The sequence below is a fragment of the Sarcophilus harrisii genome, chromosome 2, assembly GCF_902635505.1.
Source record: "Sarcophilus harrisii chromosome 2, mSarHar1.11, whole genome shotgun sequence".
In the NCBI taxonomy this organism is placed as follows: Eukaryota; Metazoa; Chordata; class Mammalia; order Dasyuromorphia; family Dasyuridae; genus Sarcophilus; species Sarcophilus harrisii.
This window is the reverse complement of record NC_045427.1, coordinates 43739676-43759316: the sequence shown is the minus strand read 5'-3', so window position 1 is coordinate 43759316 and position 19641 is coordinate 43739676. Positions and strand designations below refer to the sequence as shown.

The 19641-nt window shown below is 42.8% G+C and overlaps 1 protein-coding gene across 1 annotated transcript; it reads right to left on the bottom strand.

Moving 5' to 3' along the window:
- Positions 1-3790: 3790 nt before the first annotated feature.
- Positions 3791-12624, bottom strand: NOB1 (NIN1 (RPN12) binding protein 1 homolog). The gene is made up of 9 exons (XM_003758514.4): positions 12526-12624; positions 12292-12424; positions 9412-9545; positions 8948-9019; positions 8656-8787; positions 8331-8564; positions 7602-7699; positions 5015-5159; positions 3791-4539 (listed from the first exon to the last, which is right to left on the bottom strand). Exons 1-9 carry the CDS (start codon positions 12586-12588, stop codon positions 4270-4272), a joined length of 1281 nt encoding a protein of 426 aa, XP_003758562.1. The 5' UTR covers positions 12589-12624; the 3' UTR covers positions 3791-4269.
- Between the last annotated feature and the right edge of the window lie 7017 nt (positions 12625-19641).

Genomic DNA, 19641 nt, shown 5'->3' with positions numbered 1-19641 from the left:
TGGGATAAAATAGCACCTACCTTGTTGAATTGTTGAGATTCAAATGAGTTACTATCAGTCAAGCAAGTAGCAGTTTCTACTGCAGAGTAGGTGCTTAATAAATGCTATTCTCTTCCCTTAATTCTTTTATCCCTCTTACTAAGCATTCATTGCTAGAAGTTTCCTCCTTCCACTGACAAATGCAACATGTCTCCATCTGGTGGCAGACATTTGCCTTTTGAATCCCTTCCCATAAAAAAAAGTCTAATCTGAACACATTTGTCCTCTTCTTTATTTTACTTTTCAAAACTGGAAGCAGGACTGAGCAACTAGACCCAAACCCCAAGAGAAATTTCCAGAAGTCTGATTTCCAGGACTGGGAAGAAGTAGACAAGGGCAGTGCGATGGCAGGGGCCAGTCAGTGTGCAGCAAATGGACAGGAATCTGACTAATGAAGATAGAGATCCATGGTGTGGTGGAAAAAAAAATGCTGGCAAGGACATTGTATTAGAACGAAGGGCAAGGATAGACTCCTGAAACTGCATTCAGGAATATCCAGGATCGAGTCTTTCCTCAGATACTTATTACCTGTGTGACTTACTGTCATAGTGCCTCTTTCTTCATCTGCAAAAGGAAGGTTGGATGGTTTCTAAAGGCCCTCTCCTGTTCTCTAGCCAGAGCCCTCTTTTCCAGGTTGTTTTGACCAAAAAGACTTGTTCCTGTGGTCATTTTATGGTAGTAAATGGTTATTTCCAAAGTCTGACTCGATTAAGGGGATGGTAGCTGTCTCTCCATCCTGCTCCTTGAGGTCTGTGGGTATTTCTGGTCACAGATATGCTGCTGAATGCCCCTGGAGGGTCTCACAGCTGACTGGGTAAGCCCACCACAAATATATGATTCAGTCTACATGCCCCACCTTGGTGTGAGCTGATGCTTCTTTTCCCAGCCCTGATCACTTCTGTTAACATTCCCTATAGCAACTGTTCAAAACTTCTTGTTACTTCTGTGACTTTTTACTTTTTAAAAAAATTGATGTTTCCACACTTAATTATGGCTTTCTTTAGGGTGGTGAGGGGAGGGAGGAAAAAAAAAGCAAAAGGTGCACAGAGAACAAAAGAAAAACAAGCAAGAAAAGTGGGCGGCTTTCTAAGCAATATGTAGTATTTATTATAAAGATTTTATAGAATTGGAGACATTGTTTTATATTGAACCTTCTCTTATTGTCTGCTGTGTTTATGGTAATTTTTTCTTTTCTCATTTTGTATTTAAATTTAAAATTTTAAAAATTACCAAAAAAGTTTTCTTTTTAATTGAACTCATTCATTGCATAAGCCCCTTCGCCCTTGATCTCCTTCTCATTTCCTTTGAATGTTCAGTCCTTTAATGATGAGTTCTTTTCCTAATTTTCAACCTCTCTTTACATGCTGGCTATTTCCCTTCTGCCGATGAACAAGTACCCCCCCCCCCCCCCCCCCCCCCCCCCCCCCCGTCCTATCCTTAAAAACCCATGTTCTCTTGGCTTCCCTATGCCACTTATATTCTTGTATCTCTTCCTTTCACAGCCAAACTCCTGGAAAAAGCTGGCCCTACTCAAATTCTCCCCATTTCTCTCCTCCCTCATAATTCCCAACATCCTGTAAACTGGCTTCTGAACTCACTTGCCTGAAACCATTCCTTCCAAGATTACCAGTTATTCCTTCATTGCTAAATTCAATGGTCTTTTCTCACTCCTCATCCTTCCTGGCCTCTCTCTGGCACTGGACGTGGTTGCTTATCCCCTAATTCTAGATACTTTCCTCTCTCTCTCTGACATCGGTTAATCAGAGTTTGTGCAGGTTTCTTCGTGCAGGCCTTCTTCTCCTCGGCTTTCTGTTGGATGTTCTCTGCCCCTGAGGCGGTGGCCAGCCTCTTCTTCCTTCGGTCAGTGCTGAGGTTGCCCGGAGCAGCCTGGTCCGAATTGATCTCTTTGTGGTTTGAGACCCAATGAACACAGTGCCTCCTCTGCAATCATTTCCAATCCACTGGAAAATCTGGACTTCATTCCTAGCTTTCCCAGCTTTGATAAATCAGATTTTCCCCTAATCTTACAGGGGTTCTCAGGCTTCTCCCCTTGTCCCTGAAAGGATAGTCTTCTTCCTCCACACCGTTTTGAATTTTCCTTTTATCTTCCTCCATTACAAAGGGAGATCCTTGCAGACAGACTGCCTTGCTGGCTTGATGATTTTACCCTCAGAACTTTGCATAGGATCTAACACATAATAAATGCTTTATTTTTCATGGGTCTCTTTCCACCTATACCAAGGTTCCTGAGCCTTCAATTAATCCTATATAAGTCAATTTAAAGAAGTCCCTGAATTTGAGGATGGCTATTTTCAAATCTGGGAAAGTCATCAATTCTCAGGTGTTCAATGATCAACTCTAAGCGAATGTATACACGCAGCTGTTCTTCAGGTTTATATGACTAATTGCATGGTAAACATCTCTATGTGGAGGTTCCACTGAAATCCCAAATTTGCCCTTGTCCGAGACTGTCACTGCCCCAAACTGAATATTGTTGGTGATGTCACTGTCTTCAACACTCGGAGTACCACTGGCTTTCCCACATCCAAGCAGCTGCCAAATGCATCTTTCCAAGTTGGTCCATTCAGAGCGACAATATTTACAAAATCATCTTACTGAGGGAAAGTTCCGATTCCCATGTCCACTGTGGCTCCCACTGCCCCTAGGATGACATACAAGCTGCTCCACCTGACAGGTAAGGCTCCTGTTCACAAGCTGTTACTTCTCCAATCTTTCCCCTCTATATTTACACACACAGGGTGTGTCAAACACGGTGATTTCACACTAAAACCGTTACCTGGATTGGCTGCCACCTCCCACATCTGGTCTGGAGCCTCCCTTCCCCAAGTATCAAGGAGTCTTTCCTTGTTCCCACAGGTTCGTGTGCTCACTCTCTCATCTAGTTCCTTGGATCACCTTGAGCGGCTCTTTTTTCTCTCTCATTCCAAGTACAAGTTCTTTGACCTGTGGCAGAGTCTGAGCTCCTGGGGTGGAGCGGCCATCTTGCTCTCACCTTTATTTATCTGGGGAATACTCTTGTGTGTGGAAACTTCTATTTTGGGGGAACTAATGAATTCTGTATTAACATCACCCCAATTGCCTCAGCCAGTGGGGTTGTTACACTATTCCTCCACAAGTGACCAACGGCCGCTGACCGCCTTCTCCCTTTGCGGCACTTTGGGAGAGTCTGAGAAAGCTTCTCACACCAGTTCTGAGGCGACTAGAGCTGACCCCTGACCTCATCACTGTTCCCACAAAGAATTGGAGAGTCCTGGACCTGCTGCCACACCTGGGTTTGAAAGACGAAGGCTCTAGGGCTGGATGACCGCTAAGGTTCTCCCTTGCAGCACTAAATCTATCAGCCTGGAAATAGCAGAACTCAGCAAGATGGCAAGCCTCCTTTGACGTTTGGGTACAAAAAAGAGAATGTGTCCCATGCCATCATTCGCTGCATAATGAGCTAAACGTAAGGTTGGCTTGAATCATTTATAACAGACTTTTTACTCCGTTTCCACAGACCTGAATGGTCAGAGGTCTCACAGTCCAGCTCCCCCTGCCAGGCTGCACTTTGTGACCTCAGTCCTCACCCCCAAGGGCAGAGAAGTGCCCTCACATCCATGTCACAAATCAGGCCAGAGGTGGCCGCCAGCCCTGGTTTTCCTACCCCAGGCCCCGCCACCCTTCCAAACCCAAGGACCCCTGCGATGAAGAAGCTAGTCGCGCACCGTTAAAGCAGACACAGAATCTCTTCCAGTGTCCACAGCAATTTAATTCTTGGTGGTCCTAAAGCACTCAAATGACCCAAGAATAGCCTGGGACACAGAGGTCCCCTTTGGCTGCCAGAGATGCTTAATGAAAACACAAAACTTATGAAGAGTAGATTTATTAGAAAAATACTAGGAGACAGCATTCTTCCATTAAAGGTACAAGAGAATAGAGAGGTGCTGTAGGGCGCCATTCATCCTTTCTTTACAAATTCCATTTAAAGTAGTGGGAGGTGGACCAGCCCAAATCATCAGGCCAAGAGGCGGCCCAGAATTCATTGGAGATAAAGCCAACATTCAGTTTCACTCCAGTTGCCAAGTCAAAATAGAACTGTCAGCAAGGCTACATTCACACAGAAGCTCCTGCCCCATTCTTGCCTTGCAAAAGCTCTTGAAAGCAGAGAGCCGAGAAAGGTCACTGCAATGGCAGCCATTCAGCCTCGTCCTTGGGGATCCCCCGTTTCCTTCACCTCTTTTTCACAAACTTCTTTGTTGAAGCATTGGGGTTCAAGCGCCTCCTTCCAGCGCCCAGTGCACTGTCTCTGATCTGCAGTGTGGCTGCCCGGCTGTAGATATCATTCTCTACAAAGGGTGATACCCCTGCTATGTAATCGGGATCAAACACGTTGGTTTTCTGCCTGGCCTTTCGGGACAGCCGCTGCTGTGGGAATGGCTGGTCCTCCGTCAGGTGGGGGTTGTTGGCGTGCTTCCCTCCTTTGGGAGCAGGGAGTGAATACTGCACGAGAAGAGAAAGACTCTTAGAGAGGAAGGAACGCAGTCCTGTTGCCAGAGACCAGAGTGGACGTGGCAGAGGAGAGAGAACGAGACCAATCCAGGATCCCTCTTGCACTCATCTTGGGAATGAGGGGAACGTACAGCAGAGAACCTACAGCTCACTGTCCATGAAACCCTGGCTCATTCACTCTGTCCTCCCCAGGATCCCCTTAGCCAGAGTGGGCTTCCCCTGTCTCTGTACCACATCCCAAGCACCGACTTCCTGCCCTGTGCCTCCTTTCCCTTCCCGGGAGACCACAAAACAAGCTGGCCAAACAACCGTTCCTGTTGACAGACACATTTCTGTCGATTAATTTAAGTCCCAGTAGTGCTGACCCCGCTGAAGCTCTGGAGCCTCTGGTCAGGTCTGTTCCCTAACCCTTCCTGCTGAGCCCGAGGTTCTGCTCTGATGAAGTAGGCAATGGCTGACCACTCACCCGAAGGCCACGCGCATTCAGCACCTTGGGGTTCCGGGAGAAGTGTATGTGAAGGCTGCCATCATCGTTGACTGTCACGGCCACTTTTTTCAGTGTTCTATTTCCACAATGTGCACAAAAGATCTTGGTCATGTCAGAGGTGGTCCTAGAAGAGAAGGACAGAACCGCTTGAGCTGTGGGCAGCAAACCCACCCATGTGGGAGACAACAGTGTGGAAAAGCTTGTGGCTAAAGAGCTTACTGGTGACAGGTACATCTATCCATGATGCTTGTGAAAGTTCTTCAAAAAGTGTCAATACCAAAGACCTAGTAAAACCCTCCTCATTCTTCTGGGAGTTGGGCATAAATGTTCTAATAACTATGAAATGGAGAGGATTAACAAATTATATGTGATGTTATCACTGAATTCTTTAAGGGACAAATTCTTATAACCCAAACCCCTAAATATCAGGTTAGGAGACATTTCTAAGGAGCAAAACACTTATTCTGGCAGCCAGGTGGCAGAGTGGATAGTGTGTTGCTCCTGATATCAGGAAGCCTCATCTCCCTGAGTTCAAATCTAGTTTCAAACACTTAGTAGCTGTGTGATCCTGAGTAAGTCACTAACCCTGTTTGCCTCAGTTTCCTCATCTGTAAAATAGCTGAAGAAGAAAATGGCCAACTACTTGTAGGTTTGCCAAAAAAGGCCCAAATGGCATCACAAAAGTAGAGTAACTGAAACAACTGAACAACAAAAATATTCTTTTTATACAATGTATGTGTGTCATGTATTACTTCACCTATTGTGTGCCTGGGATTGTGGAGAATATAAAAGTCCATCCAATAATTACTGAGTTTGATAAAGTCTATAAGAGGAAATAATGGGGAATCCAGAGAAAAGATTACATAATCCCTACAATATGCAGAATTTCAATAAGGTGCAGCTGGCATGGTCTGATTGAAAAGAATGCCAGAGTGAGTCAGAGGATCTCGACTGTAGCTCCAGTTCTGCCATTTATACCAGTCACTGCCCTTCTGGATCCATTAAAATAAGGGAGTTTTAGGGCCCCTCGGTGGTGTAATAGCTAGAGCACTGACCCTGAAGTCAGGAAGGAGGATCCAAAATAAGGGAGTTTTGAATTCTATAACTTCCCCCTGACTCTCCAAGTTCCTTTCAACCTCAATTCAATTGTCCTCTCCTCCAGGAAGTCTTTTCTGGCCCTCTCCCACAACCGTCATGATTTTCTGAGTCCTTATGCACTACTGGTTCAGAAGTCTACAATGCAATGATATATGCCACAGTGGCCTGTCCCCTTACCCAGACTGTAAACTCCTTGAAAGTAGGTATTGTCTCTGACCCACCCTGTCATTGCCAGCACTGAGCACAGCAAGCTATGTAGCCCTCTTGGGCAGATCCAAGACTGCTCACACACTTGGGTAAGCATTTATTTCTTAGGCCCAGAGCTGATTTTTTAAGAATGGAGATAATTCACAAGTTCTCAGGAGAATGAGTACAACTTTGGGGAATTAAACTTATTAGTGACATGAAGAGGTTTTGGGTAAAGATAATTTCAGTTATACCTCTACAGTAAACCCACATTGTAACAAAAACAAAAAGTAGTTGTCTTAGGAAGTGGGCGGTTGTGTGTGTCAGAGGGCAGTCACTGCTCCCCACTAACAGAGGCACTAGGCTAGACTTGTAGGGACAGTGGAGGGGAGGACCACAGGGTTTATTTATGACCTGGAGAGTCCCCATCATTGTCTTTTCAAAGCTTATACGTGAGAGAGGCCTAGGTGAACCACTTGGTACCACCCTGGGGTTTTTATTCCTGCACACTCAACTAGCTACTATTTTTAAAAAGCCTATTATATGTCACTTCATTTAGTAAGAATTTGCTTAAATTTCTTCCTCTGCAAACGAGGGCATTGGACTAAATGTATGCTTATGTTACATTCTATCACCATCTACAAAATGAATGGGAGAAGAATGACTGCAGCTCCCCATGCTAAAGTGTAACAGAAATGTCGCTTCATTTTTCTAGATGTGCACTTAAGATTCTGGGACCCATAAGGATCTCCTAGGTGAGGACTCCAGGCTATCAGCCTCCCCTGTTGCTTTCTTAGCTGGGGGCAGGGATTATGTCATATAATCATTCTTCACACCCTGATGGTTACCTTATTGTTTGTGTTCCCACTCCTTGACGACTCCCATATTGTCTGGCACACCAAGCTGAATGTTCATAGAATTCAATACAATGTTTTGTGTATATATGTTGCAATCTCCGTTTATTCAATTAAACTGAATATTCTATAATTACTTAAGGACAAAATATCTGTATGCTGAATTGTAATTTTGTTTGCCCTCATTCTGCCAAGAGATAAAAGTCTTGTCACGGTTTTCCCCCAATATGAGATGGGCCTAGTGGAGATCTAGAGATTATGACTGAGCCAGCCCTAAGTTCCCGTCCTTTCATGAATATGCCAAATACAAACACTACACAAATTTTGCACTAATAGACTCATATCAACTCCCTTCAATTACTGAGGGATCTGTTATCAGTTACAAAAGCAAGCATTTTCTCTTCTGAAATTCAATGAACTCTACATACTTGAAACAGCCATGACAACGTAGTATGTAGCTTCTGGCCTCCCGGATGAGCATCCCATTCACTGCGAGCACATGGAGCCCCATCTGGAGCAGAACATTCTGCAATCAGAAAGTTCAACAAAGTTGAATCTCATAGTGGCCCAATGAACCAAATCAGCAAGAAGAGGGACAGGTGGCTCCCCAATTCTCACTAGAACAGAGGTTTCCTAAGGAAAACTGGGCTTTATACGTCTTACCAGATACACGAGACTGAAGACAAGGGCACGAATATTTCTATAATTTCAAATTATATTTCAAAATTTGTATGTGAAGGCTAAGACTGACCTTATCAACAGAATCACCAGTTTTTCAAGGTCTTATGAATTAGCAAAATCTTAACACACATAAGTCATATCTTTTCATAACCAAATACAATGTCTTTATGGCAAAATACTTTCTTCAAAATTTGACTGAGAATAAAGATATTGCATATCTTGAAATATGAACAACTAAAAATTAGAATGAGGGATCAAAACTTTAAACTGGTCTATACAACAATTTAACTATGTTGGATCCCAATTTCCAAAGCATTCAAGTCCCAAAGACTGAAAGTGAATGAATGAAATGTTCTTTAAACATTAGGCTTTTACAAGGAAAGAAACTGTGCTTGGACATAGCAAAAGCGGGCCACAATCCAGAGTAGTAAATCTTCAAAAGCTTAGTTCAGAAATTGCCTGTTTATTTACCTTACCTGCATGGCAAAGTCTGTGGTTACACAGCCAACCTGGACATTGTCAGGACTGTCATATTGTCCCAGTTCTTGCTGGACTTGTTTAATATTGCTGGGTGTTATCCATCCTCCATCTTCATCTTCATCTTCATCTTCATCCTCATCCTCATCCTCATCCTCCTCAGCACTACCTCCACTCTTTCCTATTCTCCCATTGTCTTCTTCCTCACTTGGGACACACTGATCTTCTCCAGTCTGGAAAATTAAAAATTCATAAAAATCCAACACATTGGAAGACTGTGTGAGGAGATACAAACTACTCTGCTGGATCAGGGGAGAAACTCACCAACAACTCCTGAAGATCAACATCAATGTTGGGCAAAGGATTTCTCCAGAACAGAAAGGAATTATATTCTGGGTTCTCAGAAGATTCAACTGTTTGAGGTACATGATGTACTGTTTCCTCTGGAAGTTTGGGCTGAAATTTTTACAAAGAAAATGATTTGAGAATGGCAAACTGCAAAAAAAAAATGAGTCAGTTTTGCAGATTTATAGCACAATAGACTATAAAAATCAAAATGAATACTGCCTATAGAGTTATGTCCTGTAGCCTCTCAGTAGCTAGCACAAAAGATTACCTTAGAAGGCAGGTGAAAACCAGGAATATGTAAAGGATTTTCTGGATGCAGCACTGATGAGCTCACTTTAACCTAGAGTACAAGAGTGACAGTTCTGAGCAAGAAAACAATAAGGATATACACCTGCCAACATCTGTCCCTTCCCCACTCCCCCAAATGAACACAAAGCACCTCTAAAATCAGAATTACAATTTACACCCCTTTTGGCAGATGGCTGTGAAATGAAGATTAGGTTACTTGTTTATACTTGGTGGGACACAGCTCTTATAAATAGGAGATAATACTGTCCTACAGTCCTTGAAGAAGAATTTTAAACAGACAGGATCACACAAATTCACCAAAAATTTGATCTATCAATTCTTGTGGGCAGTGAAGTATAGACCTATCATGTGTTCATATTTAAATTAAGAAAGCTGTTTGTCCCAAAGAAGATAAATGATACTTCTTTTGCATGGATCACATACCTTTTTTTCTGGCTCTTTCTTCAGGTGAGCCACCCCCACAAGCTCTGCCTCCAACTGGTAAGTCAAGGCCAACACCTGGATATCTGTGGCTGAAAGGCTGGGATAATCACCAGTCTTTTTGGAAAATTCAGTTACTATAAACAAGAAGTGATCACAATTAGAAAAGCAATAGTGACAATAGATGTTAACTAATGATAAAAATATCAAAATGAATTAAAATCTTTGGGAAATAATACATAACACTGCAAATAATATTTTTTCAATGTAGTTAATTTTGAGGAATGGTTCTCTTTATTCTTTTCTGCATGAAACGGAACTCTAGGAGGAAGAAAGAATAGGATTCATTTGGAAATGTAGGCCATACAAAAACAAAAGCTATCAACAAAAAAGAACTTTTGGAAAAAAGAAACTAAAGGAAACAAATTTTTAAGACGAAAAAGTCCTAAGCAGCCTTTCCCCCCCTTACTTAAAGCTGGAGTTTTGTCCATTTCAAGATTGTTTTGAGTTTTACTTGATAAGTTCTTTGGTTTCAATTATATCTGAAATGGAGAATTAGCATCATCCAGCCAGGTCAAAGAAAGAATGGCTTTTAGGCCTAGAATTTAATTTTCCATTCTTCCAGGAAGAAGGCAAGTGGTAAGAGAAAAGTTCATCATCTAGGGATCTTGGCTTTAGGACTGCATGAATCATGATCAAAAAAGTAACATGACAGAGAGCAGGAAAAACACTGAATCAAGACATTTGACTTCTGGTCTCTCGTACATTATTAGATAATCCTGTGACCCCAGGACTCAGTTACTCTCTTATTCCTAAATATCTATCCCAAACTTTTCTTCTCTAATTCCCCAAGGTGCCACACTTATTAGCAGATGATTTTCTAGCAGCAGCTGTTCCATCCAAATTGTTCTCAAGCCCAGGCCTTTCAGTCATCCATTACCTCAGGAAGGGAAATTGCCCATCACAAGCTTTCCTCTCTCCAAAAATGCTCAAGATCTTCAATGCTCCTGTGCTCCACAGGACAAGGCGGCCCTGACCAGCCCCTTTATTTGTACCCTCTTGTTTTCTGATGAGCTGTCCCACAAGTTTGTTTTACCTCCAATCTCTAATCTTCAACCTCTCCAGATCTGGTGGACCAATCATCCCTTCTACAAACTAGCCCTCTCTCTTGCTTTTTCCAGTCTTCCTACACCTTGTTTCCCAAGTACTCTTCCATCCAGAGACTCTGGCCTCCTACTTCTTCAACAAACAAGACCCTCCATCTCTTGATAAGAATGTTCCTTGTGGCTATCTTCCATGTCTAGAATGCTCTCCCTCCCTCCACTCCAGACTCCCACTTTCTGCAAAAGTCTTCCTTAATCCCTTTTAATTCTAGTACCTTTCCTTGATTAATTATTTTCTACATATACCTCACTTTGTATAAATTTATTTGTATGTGGTCTTCCCCACTAGATTGTAAACACCTTGAGGGCAGCAATCATCTTTGGCCTCTTTTGTATCCCAGCAATTAGCACAGTGCCTGGTACATCACCATTACCAATAAATGCTTACTGATTAATTTTAAAAACACACACTTCACTTGACCCTTCCACTCCCTCAAGCTAATCTTTGTACCTTTTTTGTTAACTAGAATTAACTTCTCTCATTGCTAGTTCCACGCCACCTGCTCATTTCTTACCTTTCCTGGTAATTTGGCTTCAATTAAAAATAATACACAAATCTGATTTATATTTTAACATCTACTGGTCATCCTGCCATCTGGGGGAGGGGGGGGGGAAGAGGGGAAAAATTGGAACAAGAGGTTTGGCAATTGTTAATGCTGTAAAGTTACCCATGCATATATCCTGTAAATAAAAGGCTATTAAATAAATAAATAATGCACAAGATGAGATGCTAACCTTCCTTTACTTTATTCACTATCTCTTCCCTGGATACCCAACTCTGCCCCATTCTCTCTTGCTTGGCTTTCATGGAGAACCATCTCATGGCTCTCCTCTCTCTGTCCATAGCTCAGCCTCTCATCCATTAGTAATTCCCTAATCAAAGTTGTACCCCATGACTCCCTTGGACTGCCTGTCTTATCAACATAAATTAAAAAAAAAACCCAACCCTGCGCAGATGACTCTGAAATGTTTATTTCCAACCCCAATTCTCTTCTGGAAAGACTACACTCACCTGCTCACTGCAGAACGTCGGGGTCACACCCCCAATCCAACATGCCTAAAACTCTGCTTAGGGTTGCCCACTTTACTTCTGATCTTTCCCATTTTGTGGGGCCGATGACCCCAGGAAGCCAGTTTAAAATCTTGCTCTTCCCCTTTCTCCCGGAGTCTGTCAACTGCCAAGTCCTTTGAGCCTTTCCGTGTCACCTCTAGGAACCGTCCTGTGGCCCGACTCACGCATAGGCCCCTGCTTGCTTTGTTAATCATCCACACAAGCATCCAAAGCCACAGGCGAGACCGTGTGATCTCCAAGTCTGCCCCCAAATAAGCGGCTAGCAGAAGGAAAGAACCGCCGGGGCAGGAAGCAGCCAGCCTCAGTCCCCTCATTATTCCGCTTTCCAGCCGCGCGGACCCTGGCTGTTCTCGAACTTTCCCCGTCACGTGTCGCTTCCAAACCTCCCTCTTTCAGGCTCCCTGCCCTTCATCTAACGCTCTCGCTTCCAAGAATCATTCCAGCACTTTCCCCGGTTTCCCCTCCGTGCCGTCCCTCCCGTCCCGAGCGCCGGCGATTCTGACACAAAGGGCCGAGTTCTGTCCCGACCGCCCACTGGGGGCGGAGCCACCGCGGGAGAGCCCGGGGAGGGGGCGGGGCGTCCCCGAACTTTCTGCAGCCGGGGCCGCCCGGGGGGGGGGAGGGGCGGAGCAGGGGCCCCGCACTCACCCAGCCTCACGTACTCGGGGAAGGGCTCCCTGAAGTGCAGCTCGTAGGGCAGGACGGCGAGGCGCCGCCGGGTGGCCTTGTCGCGGATCTCCGTCACCACCTCCCGGATGGTGTAAATGGTTTTCCCTATGTCCTGCGGAGGAGCCGAGATCAGCGAAGGGGCGGCGGAAGCCCCCCGGCCCACGTCCGGAACGGTGCCCCCTCCCCCTCCCCCTCCCGGTAAAACCCTTCTACCTGCAGCGCCGCGTCCCGCAGGAAGGCTCCGGCGTCCGCCACAACGTGCTCGACCCGCACCATCTTGACAGGACGTAGTGTCGAGCACGCCGCGCCTGCGCAATTTATCGCCGCGCCGGAAGGAGGCCGAGACCAGCAAACTCGGCACATTTCCTCAATGCGTCTCCCCCTGCTGGTGGGAGGGGGATAACCAGGGCTCCGCCCACTCCCTCCCTCGAAAAAGTTCATTGGTGGGAAGGGACTTAGTCCGACCGCGTCATCTTATTAGCGTCTTGAGGCCTTTCCCCTTTATTTTTTTTATTTTTATTTTTTTGTTTTTATCTCTCCAGGTTTGGCGCAGTGCTTGGCAGGTATAAGCTGCTGTTTGTAACTTGGTTCTGGAAAAGGACCGTGACATCAGGGAGCTGATGCCCTGACACGCAAGTGAACTGGATTTCAGTGAGGGAGGCTGTGCAAGGTCGCCTGCCTCGGTTTCCCCTCCAGAGCCGTCTGGCTCCAGGGGTCAGATAGAGATCAAGGAGACTGAAAAGGACTCTCCTGTAGTAAGCACTTAGATTTAAGTAAGCACTTAAATTTGCAATTTAAATTGCAACAGGCATTTAATCAATAGTTATTGATTGATCATTGATTTAAATACTCAGATTATAGCTCATAAAAGTTTAGAAAATAGCTTTCTTTTTCAGTTTTTAAGAATAATTTTTGAAGTGTGGTTATGAATTGTTCTTTAAAATGTTGATAGACTTCTATAAATCCGTATGGATCACTATTCTCTCCCCCATTGATAGTTCTTTTACAACTAATTCCATTTGTTTCTCTGAAATGGGATTATTTCATGTTACATTTTGGTGTTCTATTAATTTTGATATTTATATTTTGGTACCTATAGGGAGAGTAACTTTGGATGTAGCATCTATTTCCTCCCCCCTTCTCTTTTCTCTGAGATATTTCACTTATCCCAATCTGTACTATAACCCTGGTATGGGTAAATTCGTGCCTACATTTTCTTTTTTTATTATTTATTTAATTTTTTAAAAAAATAATTATAACTTTTTATTGACAGTACATATGCATAGGTAATTTTTTACAACATTATCCCTTGCACTCACTTCGGTTCCGACTTTTCCTTCCCTCCTTCCACCCCCTTGGGTAGCAGGCAATCTTATACATGTTAAATAAGTTATAGTATGTCCTAGATACAGTATACGTGTGCAGAACCAAACAGTTCTCTTGTTGCACAGGAAGAATTGGATTCAGAAGGTAAAAATAACCTAGGAAGAAAAAGAAAAATGCAAACAGTTTACACTCATTTCTCAGTGTTCCTTCTCTGGTTGTAGCTGATTCTGTCCATCATTGATCAGTGGGAACTGAATTAGATCTTCTCTTTGTCAAAGAAATCCACTTCCATCAGGATACATCCTTGTACAGTATTGTTGTTGAAATGTATAATGACTCCTGCTTCTGTTCATTTCACTTAGCATCAGTTCATGTGAGTCTTTCCAAGCCTCTCTGTATTCATCCTGCTGGTCATTTCTTACAGAACAACAATTTTCCTTAACATTCATATACCACAATTTATTCAACCATTCTCCAATTGATGGGCATCCATTCATTTTCCAGTTTCTAGCCACTATGAAAAGGGCTACCACAAACATTTTGGCTCATACAGGCCCCTTTCCCTTCTTTAGTATCTCTTTGAGATATAAGCCCAGTAGAGACACTGCTGGATCAAAGGGTATGCACAGTTTGATAACTTTGGGGGCATAATTCCAGATTGCTCTCCAGAATAGTTGGATTCGTTCACAACTCCACCAACAATGCATTGGTGTCCCAGTTTTCCCACATCCCCTCCAATTATATTTTCCTGTCATCTTAGCCAATCTGACCGGTGTGTAGTGATATCTCAGAGTTGTCTTAATTTGCATTTCTCTGATCAATAGTGATTTGGAACATCCTTTCATATGAGTAGAAATAGTTTCAATTTCATTCTCTGAAAATTGTCTTTTCATATTCTTTGACCATTTATCAATTGGAGAATGGCTCAATTTCTTATAAATTAGAGTCAATTCTCTATGTATTTTGGAAATGACACCCCTTTTTGATTTTATAGATAGGGATGACATCGAAAAGACAATGACTTGCCCCAAACCATATAACTCAAACTGATTTCCTGATTTCCTAGTTCAGGGCTCTGTTCACACGGTGCTGTTCCCATATGGTCACAGGCCAGATGCAGCAGCTGAGGACATTTATCCCCCTCACCCAGGGCTATGAAATTTCTTTATTTAAAGGCCCCAAAGCAAAGTTTTTGTTTTTACTATAGTTTGGCCCTCCAACAGTCTGAGGGACAGTGAACTGGCCCCCTATTTAAAAAGTTTGAGGACCCCTGGATTAGGGGGTGGAGTAAGACTACCCAGAGTCACTTTGGCAGTAGACAAGGGAGAAGGAGGTCACAGTGATTCTGCTTCCATGCAATTCAGTCCTACCTCTAAAGACCAAGAATAAAGACTGAGGACTTTTGGTTATCCTGACTCCAGCTGATTCTAAAGTATCCAGGGTGCTAATGTAGTCTTCACATTTGGTGCCCAATGTGTGGACCCTAATTTCACTGAAGAAGTCTTTGGTGACAAGGAAATAGGGTGAATATTTTAATAGACAAATAGGGAACTTACTTTGTTAAGGGCTAAAATAGTAATCTTTTCTAGCTACAATGGGGCAAATATTGGGAAAAGATTCTCCCCCAGCCTCAGCCCCAGACCCACCCCCACCCCCACTCCAAGGAGGTGCTATAGAAAGCATGCTTAAGTTGATCAAGGGACAAGGCTTAATTGTAACTTGGTTGCAGATTGTTAAACTCTTGGGTACATTAGAACGCACGTCTCCTTGGCTCTTAAAGGAAGAAGAGATAGGGCTAGATAATTGGAAGCTAGTAGGAGAGCAACTATGTGAATACTACAATGATAAAGGTCCTCGTTCAATTTCCAAGGAAACATTCTATACATACAATATAATACAATTGGTCTTAAAGAATCCCACAAGTTATAGAAAAAAAGAAAAATTCTAAGAATAGCCAGATGAGGAAGTGTGAGGAAAATGAGGAGGACAAAGAACATATTAAAAGCAATATCACCAGAGGGCATGGGGAGTTAAGTGAGGATGAAGGGCATTGTGAAGGGCGTGGTGATTCGACCCGACTAAACCGGAATTGGTTCTTGACAGCCTCAACTTCACCTTCCTGGATGGAGGGAGGAGTAGTGGGAGGGGCAGTGATACCACTAGCACCTCCCCCCCAGCAATCACCCCCTCCTATGACTAGATTGCAAAAGGCAGTACTTAAAGCAGAGAAGAAGGGCAGAATTTAGGTGATCTGAAAATAAGTATGTATCCTGTGATTCAACAGTTTAACTCTTCAGGTCAAGAAAGTAGAAGATACCCTCCTTTTGATATAGAAATCCTCAAAGACCTGAAAAAGGCTTGCATTCTTTATGGGACTACATCAGCTTATTAAGATGTTATTATGGAATTTGTCTTATGAAATATTAACCCCTAGGGACTGGAAATCTATAGCAAGGATATGCTTAGAACCTGGACAAAACTTGTTGTGGCTTTCTGAATATAGTGACCTCTGTAGGATACAAGGCCAACAAAATAGTCATAGTGGAATTAATCTTCCAATCACCTATGACCAACTAACAGTATAGGTTCTTATGCAGAAATTTCAATACAGATTAATTACCCCTTAGCAGCATATGAGCAAATTGCTGCTGCTGCTATCAAAGCACGGGCTTTTCTCCCCAATAAAAACGACAAGGTAGAGGCCTTGGCAAAAATTGCACAAGGGTCAAATGAACCCTTTGCTGATTTTGTGGGACTTTTGCAGACAGCTGTCATATGAAATATGGTGAAAATGCAGTAACAGAAATTATGATAAGGCAACTTGCTAAAGAAAATGCTAATGAGGTTTGTAGAAGAATTATACTAGGACTATGCAAGGATGCTCCTTTAGAGGAGATCATAAGATGCTGTGCCACAGTGGGCACAAATGCTTATTATAGCCAGGATATGATGCAGACTTCCCAAGATCCGAATATGGGAAGACAGGGTCTCTTTTGGCAAGGGACTTCCAGAAAGACTTGTCAATGCTTTCAGTGTGGTAAAGTAGGGCATCTGAAAACTCAATGTTGGCATAGAGACAGAGTAAGAAAACAGGGTGGGAGAACAAACCCCATGTCCAAAATGCAACAGAGGCTTCCATTGGACATCAGAATGTAGACTGATTCTGGGAAACGGGATGAAGGGCCCAAGGCAAAAAATACTTGGGGCATGATGGCAGCCGATGGTACACCCAGAGAGTGCCTAGAAGTCCAGTACCCAAACATGAACAATCAGCCAGGAAGCAATTTGATGGGAGAAGGGGATGATAGAATCAACCAGCCAGGAACCCACCTGATGGGAGAAAGGGATTACAATTGGGGAGAATGGAATTGTATGCAGCTGGGACAATTGAGATACCCCCTGGAGAGGTGAAATCTGTTTCTCTTCAGCCTATGGATACCTTGCCTCCAGGCACAGTAGGCTTGACCATTTCACCTCCTGAGTGTACTTACAAAACAATGTCCATCCATACATTGATGTGGGAAACTGAGGAATGTATAGATAATATCTGTCACTAATACAGGTAGACAATGTGTGACTTATCAACCAGGAGAAGTAGTAGCATCAGGTTTACTGATACAGACTCCTAATAAGCAATCAAGTGATAGTCGCCCAGATTCTGACTCCAAGCAACAAAATCCAGGAATATACTGGACAGCAGCTGTGACAGCTGACTGACCTATGCTCAGTATCTATAAATGGCATACCATTAGAAGGATTGGTAGACACTGGTGCAGATTGCACAGTCATTAGAGGTGCCATCTGGCCCAGTCACTGGCCAAAGATGAAGGCAGACACTTACATGCCTGGCGTAGGAGGATCAATAGCAGCTGAAATTAGTGTTACCCCTTTGAGATGGATATTTGAAGGTGAAACAGGAGTTTTTAGTTGAAAAAATCCCCATCAATCTGTGGGGAAGAGACATTTTACAACAATTAGGATTACAAATGAGTACTTTGGTTTTTTAGGCAGAGCTGCTGTTGAATGTCTGCCAACAATTTCACTGTTCCTATCCAATGGAAAACTGATACACCAGTGTGGATAGAACCCTTAGGTAGCGATAAAATTCAGGCCTTATTAGATATAGTACAGGAGCAACTTGTCCAAGGACACTTACAACCTTCTCTAAGTCCTTGGAATTCCCCAGTATTTGTTGTAAGAAAGAAATCTGGAAAATGGAGGATGTGTTGACTGATTTAAGAAAGGTAAATGAGCAGATGGAAACTATGGGAACTCTTCAGCCTGGGCTTCCATCTGCTACTCAATTGCCTAGAGAATGGCCTCTTTGGGTTATAGACATTAAGCATTGTTTCTCTTCTATTCCTCTAGATAAGGAGGATATGAGAAGATTTGCCTTTTCAGTGCCCAGCATTAGCTTAGCTGAGCCTTATAAAAGATATGAATGGATAGTTTTGCCACAGGGAATGAAAAACAGCCCCACTATATGTCAAATATATGTTGCTGCTGCTTTTACTCCAGTAAGAAAAGCATTTCCAAAAGTTATGTTATTACATTACATAGATAATATGTTGGGATGTTCACCTGAGGAAGAAATGTTAGAAACATGTCTACAAAAGACCATGGAAACACTAAGGAGCTAAAAATTTGCACATAGCTCCAGAAAAAATTCAAAGACATGCTCCTTTTCAATATTTAGGATATGAAGTATACCCTAAGATACTTACAATATAAAAACTTTCCTTAAGAACAAAGAAGCTAAACACTTTAAATGACTTTCAGAAATTGATAGGAGATATCTAATGGATGCATCCAGTGTTAGGCTTGACTACCTATCAGTTACAACCATTATATGACATTTTAAGGGGAGATAGTGCTTTAAACTCACCACGCCAGCTTACAAAAGAAGCTCAAGAGTCTTTGAGAGAAGTTAAACTGGCTTTATCCAATGTGGTTGAGTCACTCAAAAACCCTTGGAAATATCAGTTTTTGCTACACAAGAGGCACCCACAGCAGTCCTTCATCAAGGAGACAGTGTGATAGAGTGGGTGAACCTCCGGGCACAACCAGAACAAAGCCTTACACCCTACCCAGTGCTTGTGGCTAGAATTTTATTAAAGGCCATTAAGTGAGCAGTACAATGATCTGGGATAGGACCTGACAAGATATACACCTTTTATACTAATACACAAATTAATGTATGCTGTGAAACCATCCCAGAGTGGCAAATTTTATTGGCCACAGCTCCAAATTTTACACACGGGTCTCCCTTAAAGATAACTCAGCTATTACATAACTGGCAATGGATTCTTGAAGAAAACATTTCTAAAGTTCCTCTTAAAGGACCAACTATCTTTACAGATGCATCCAAACATATTTGCTCTGTATACTCTCATGACTTAACTATAAGGAGAGTAGTCAGAACTCCTTTTCAGTCCACTCAGCAAAATGAATTGTATGCAATCATTCTAGCTCTTATTTATTATTCAGGAGATATAAATATAATATCTGATTCGGCCTATTCAGTAGGTGTGGTACAAAGAATTGCCACACCCGAATAAAATTTGTAGTGTCTAATATATATCAGCTCTTTAAGGAACTTCAAGAGCAAGTGAGAAAGCATCCAGGTAAGATTTATATTTTGCATGTCCACTCTCATAGTGCATTTCCAGGTCCTATTTTTGATGGTAATTCAAAGGCAGATAGCCTTCTAACTATGTTGGCCAATACTCCTTTATTTCAGGAAGCCCAAGAATCTCATTTTAAATATTATCAGACTGCTCAAGCTTTATGTTTACAATTTGGAATAACAAGAGAGGAAGCAAGAAGCATAGTAAAAAAGCTGTACAGCTTGCCTTCCTTTCTATACTCCTATGCTCCCTCCAGGGAAGAACCCTCATGGTTTGAGACCCAATGAAATTTGGCAAATGGATGTGACCCATTATAAATCTTTTGGTCGCCTGTCTTTTATCCATGTTGTGGTAGACACCTTTTCAGGATTCACTT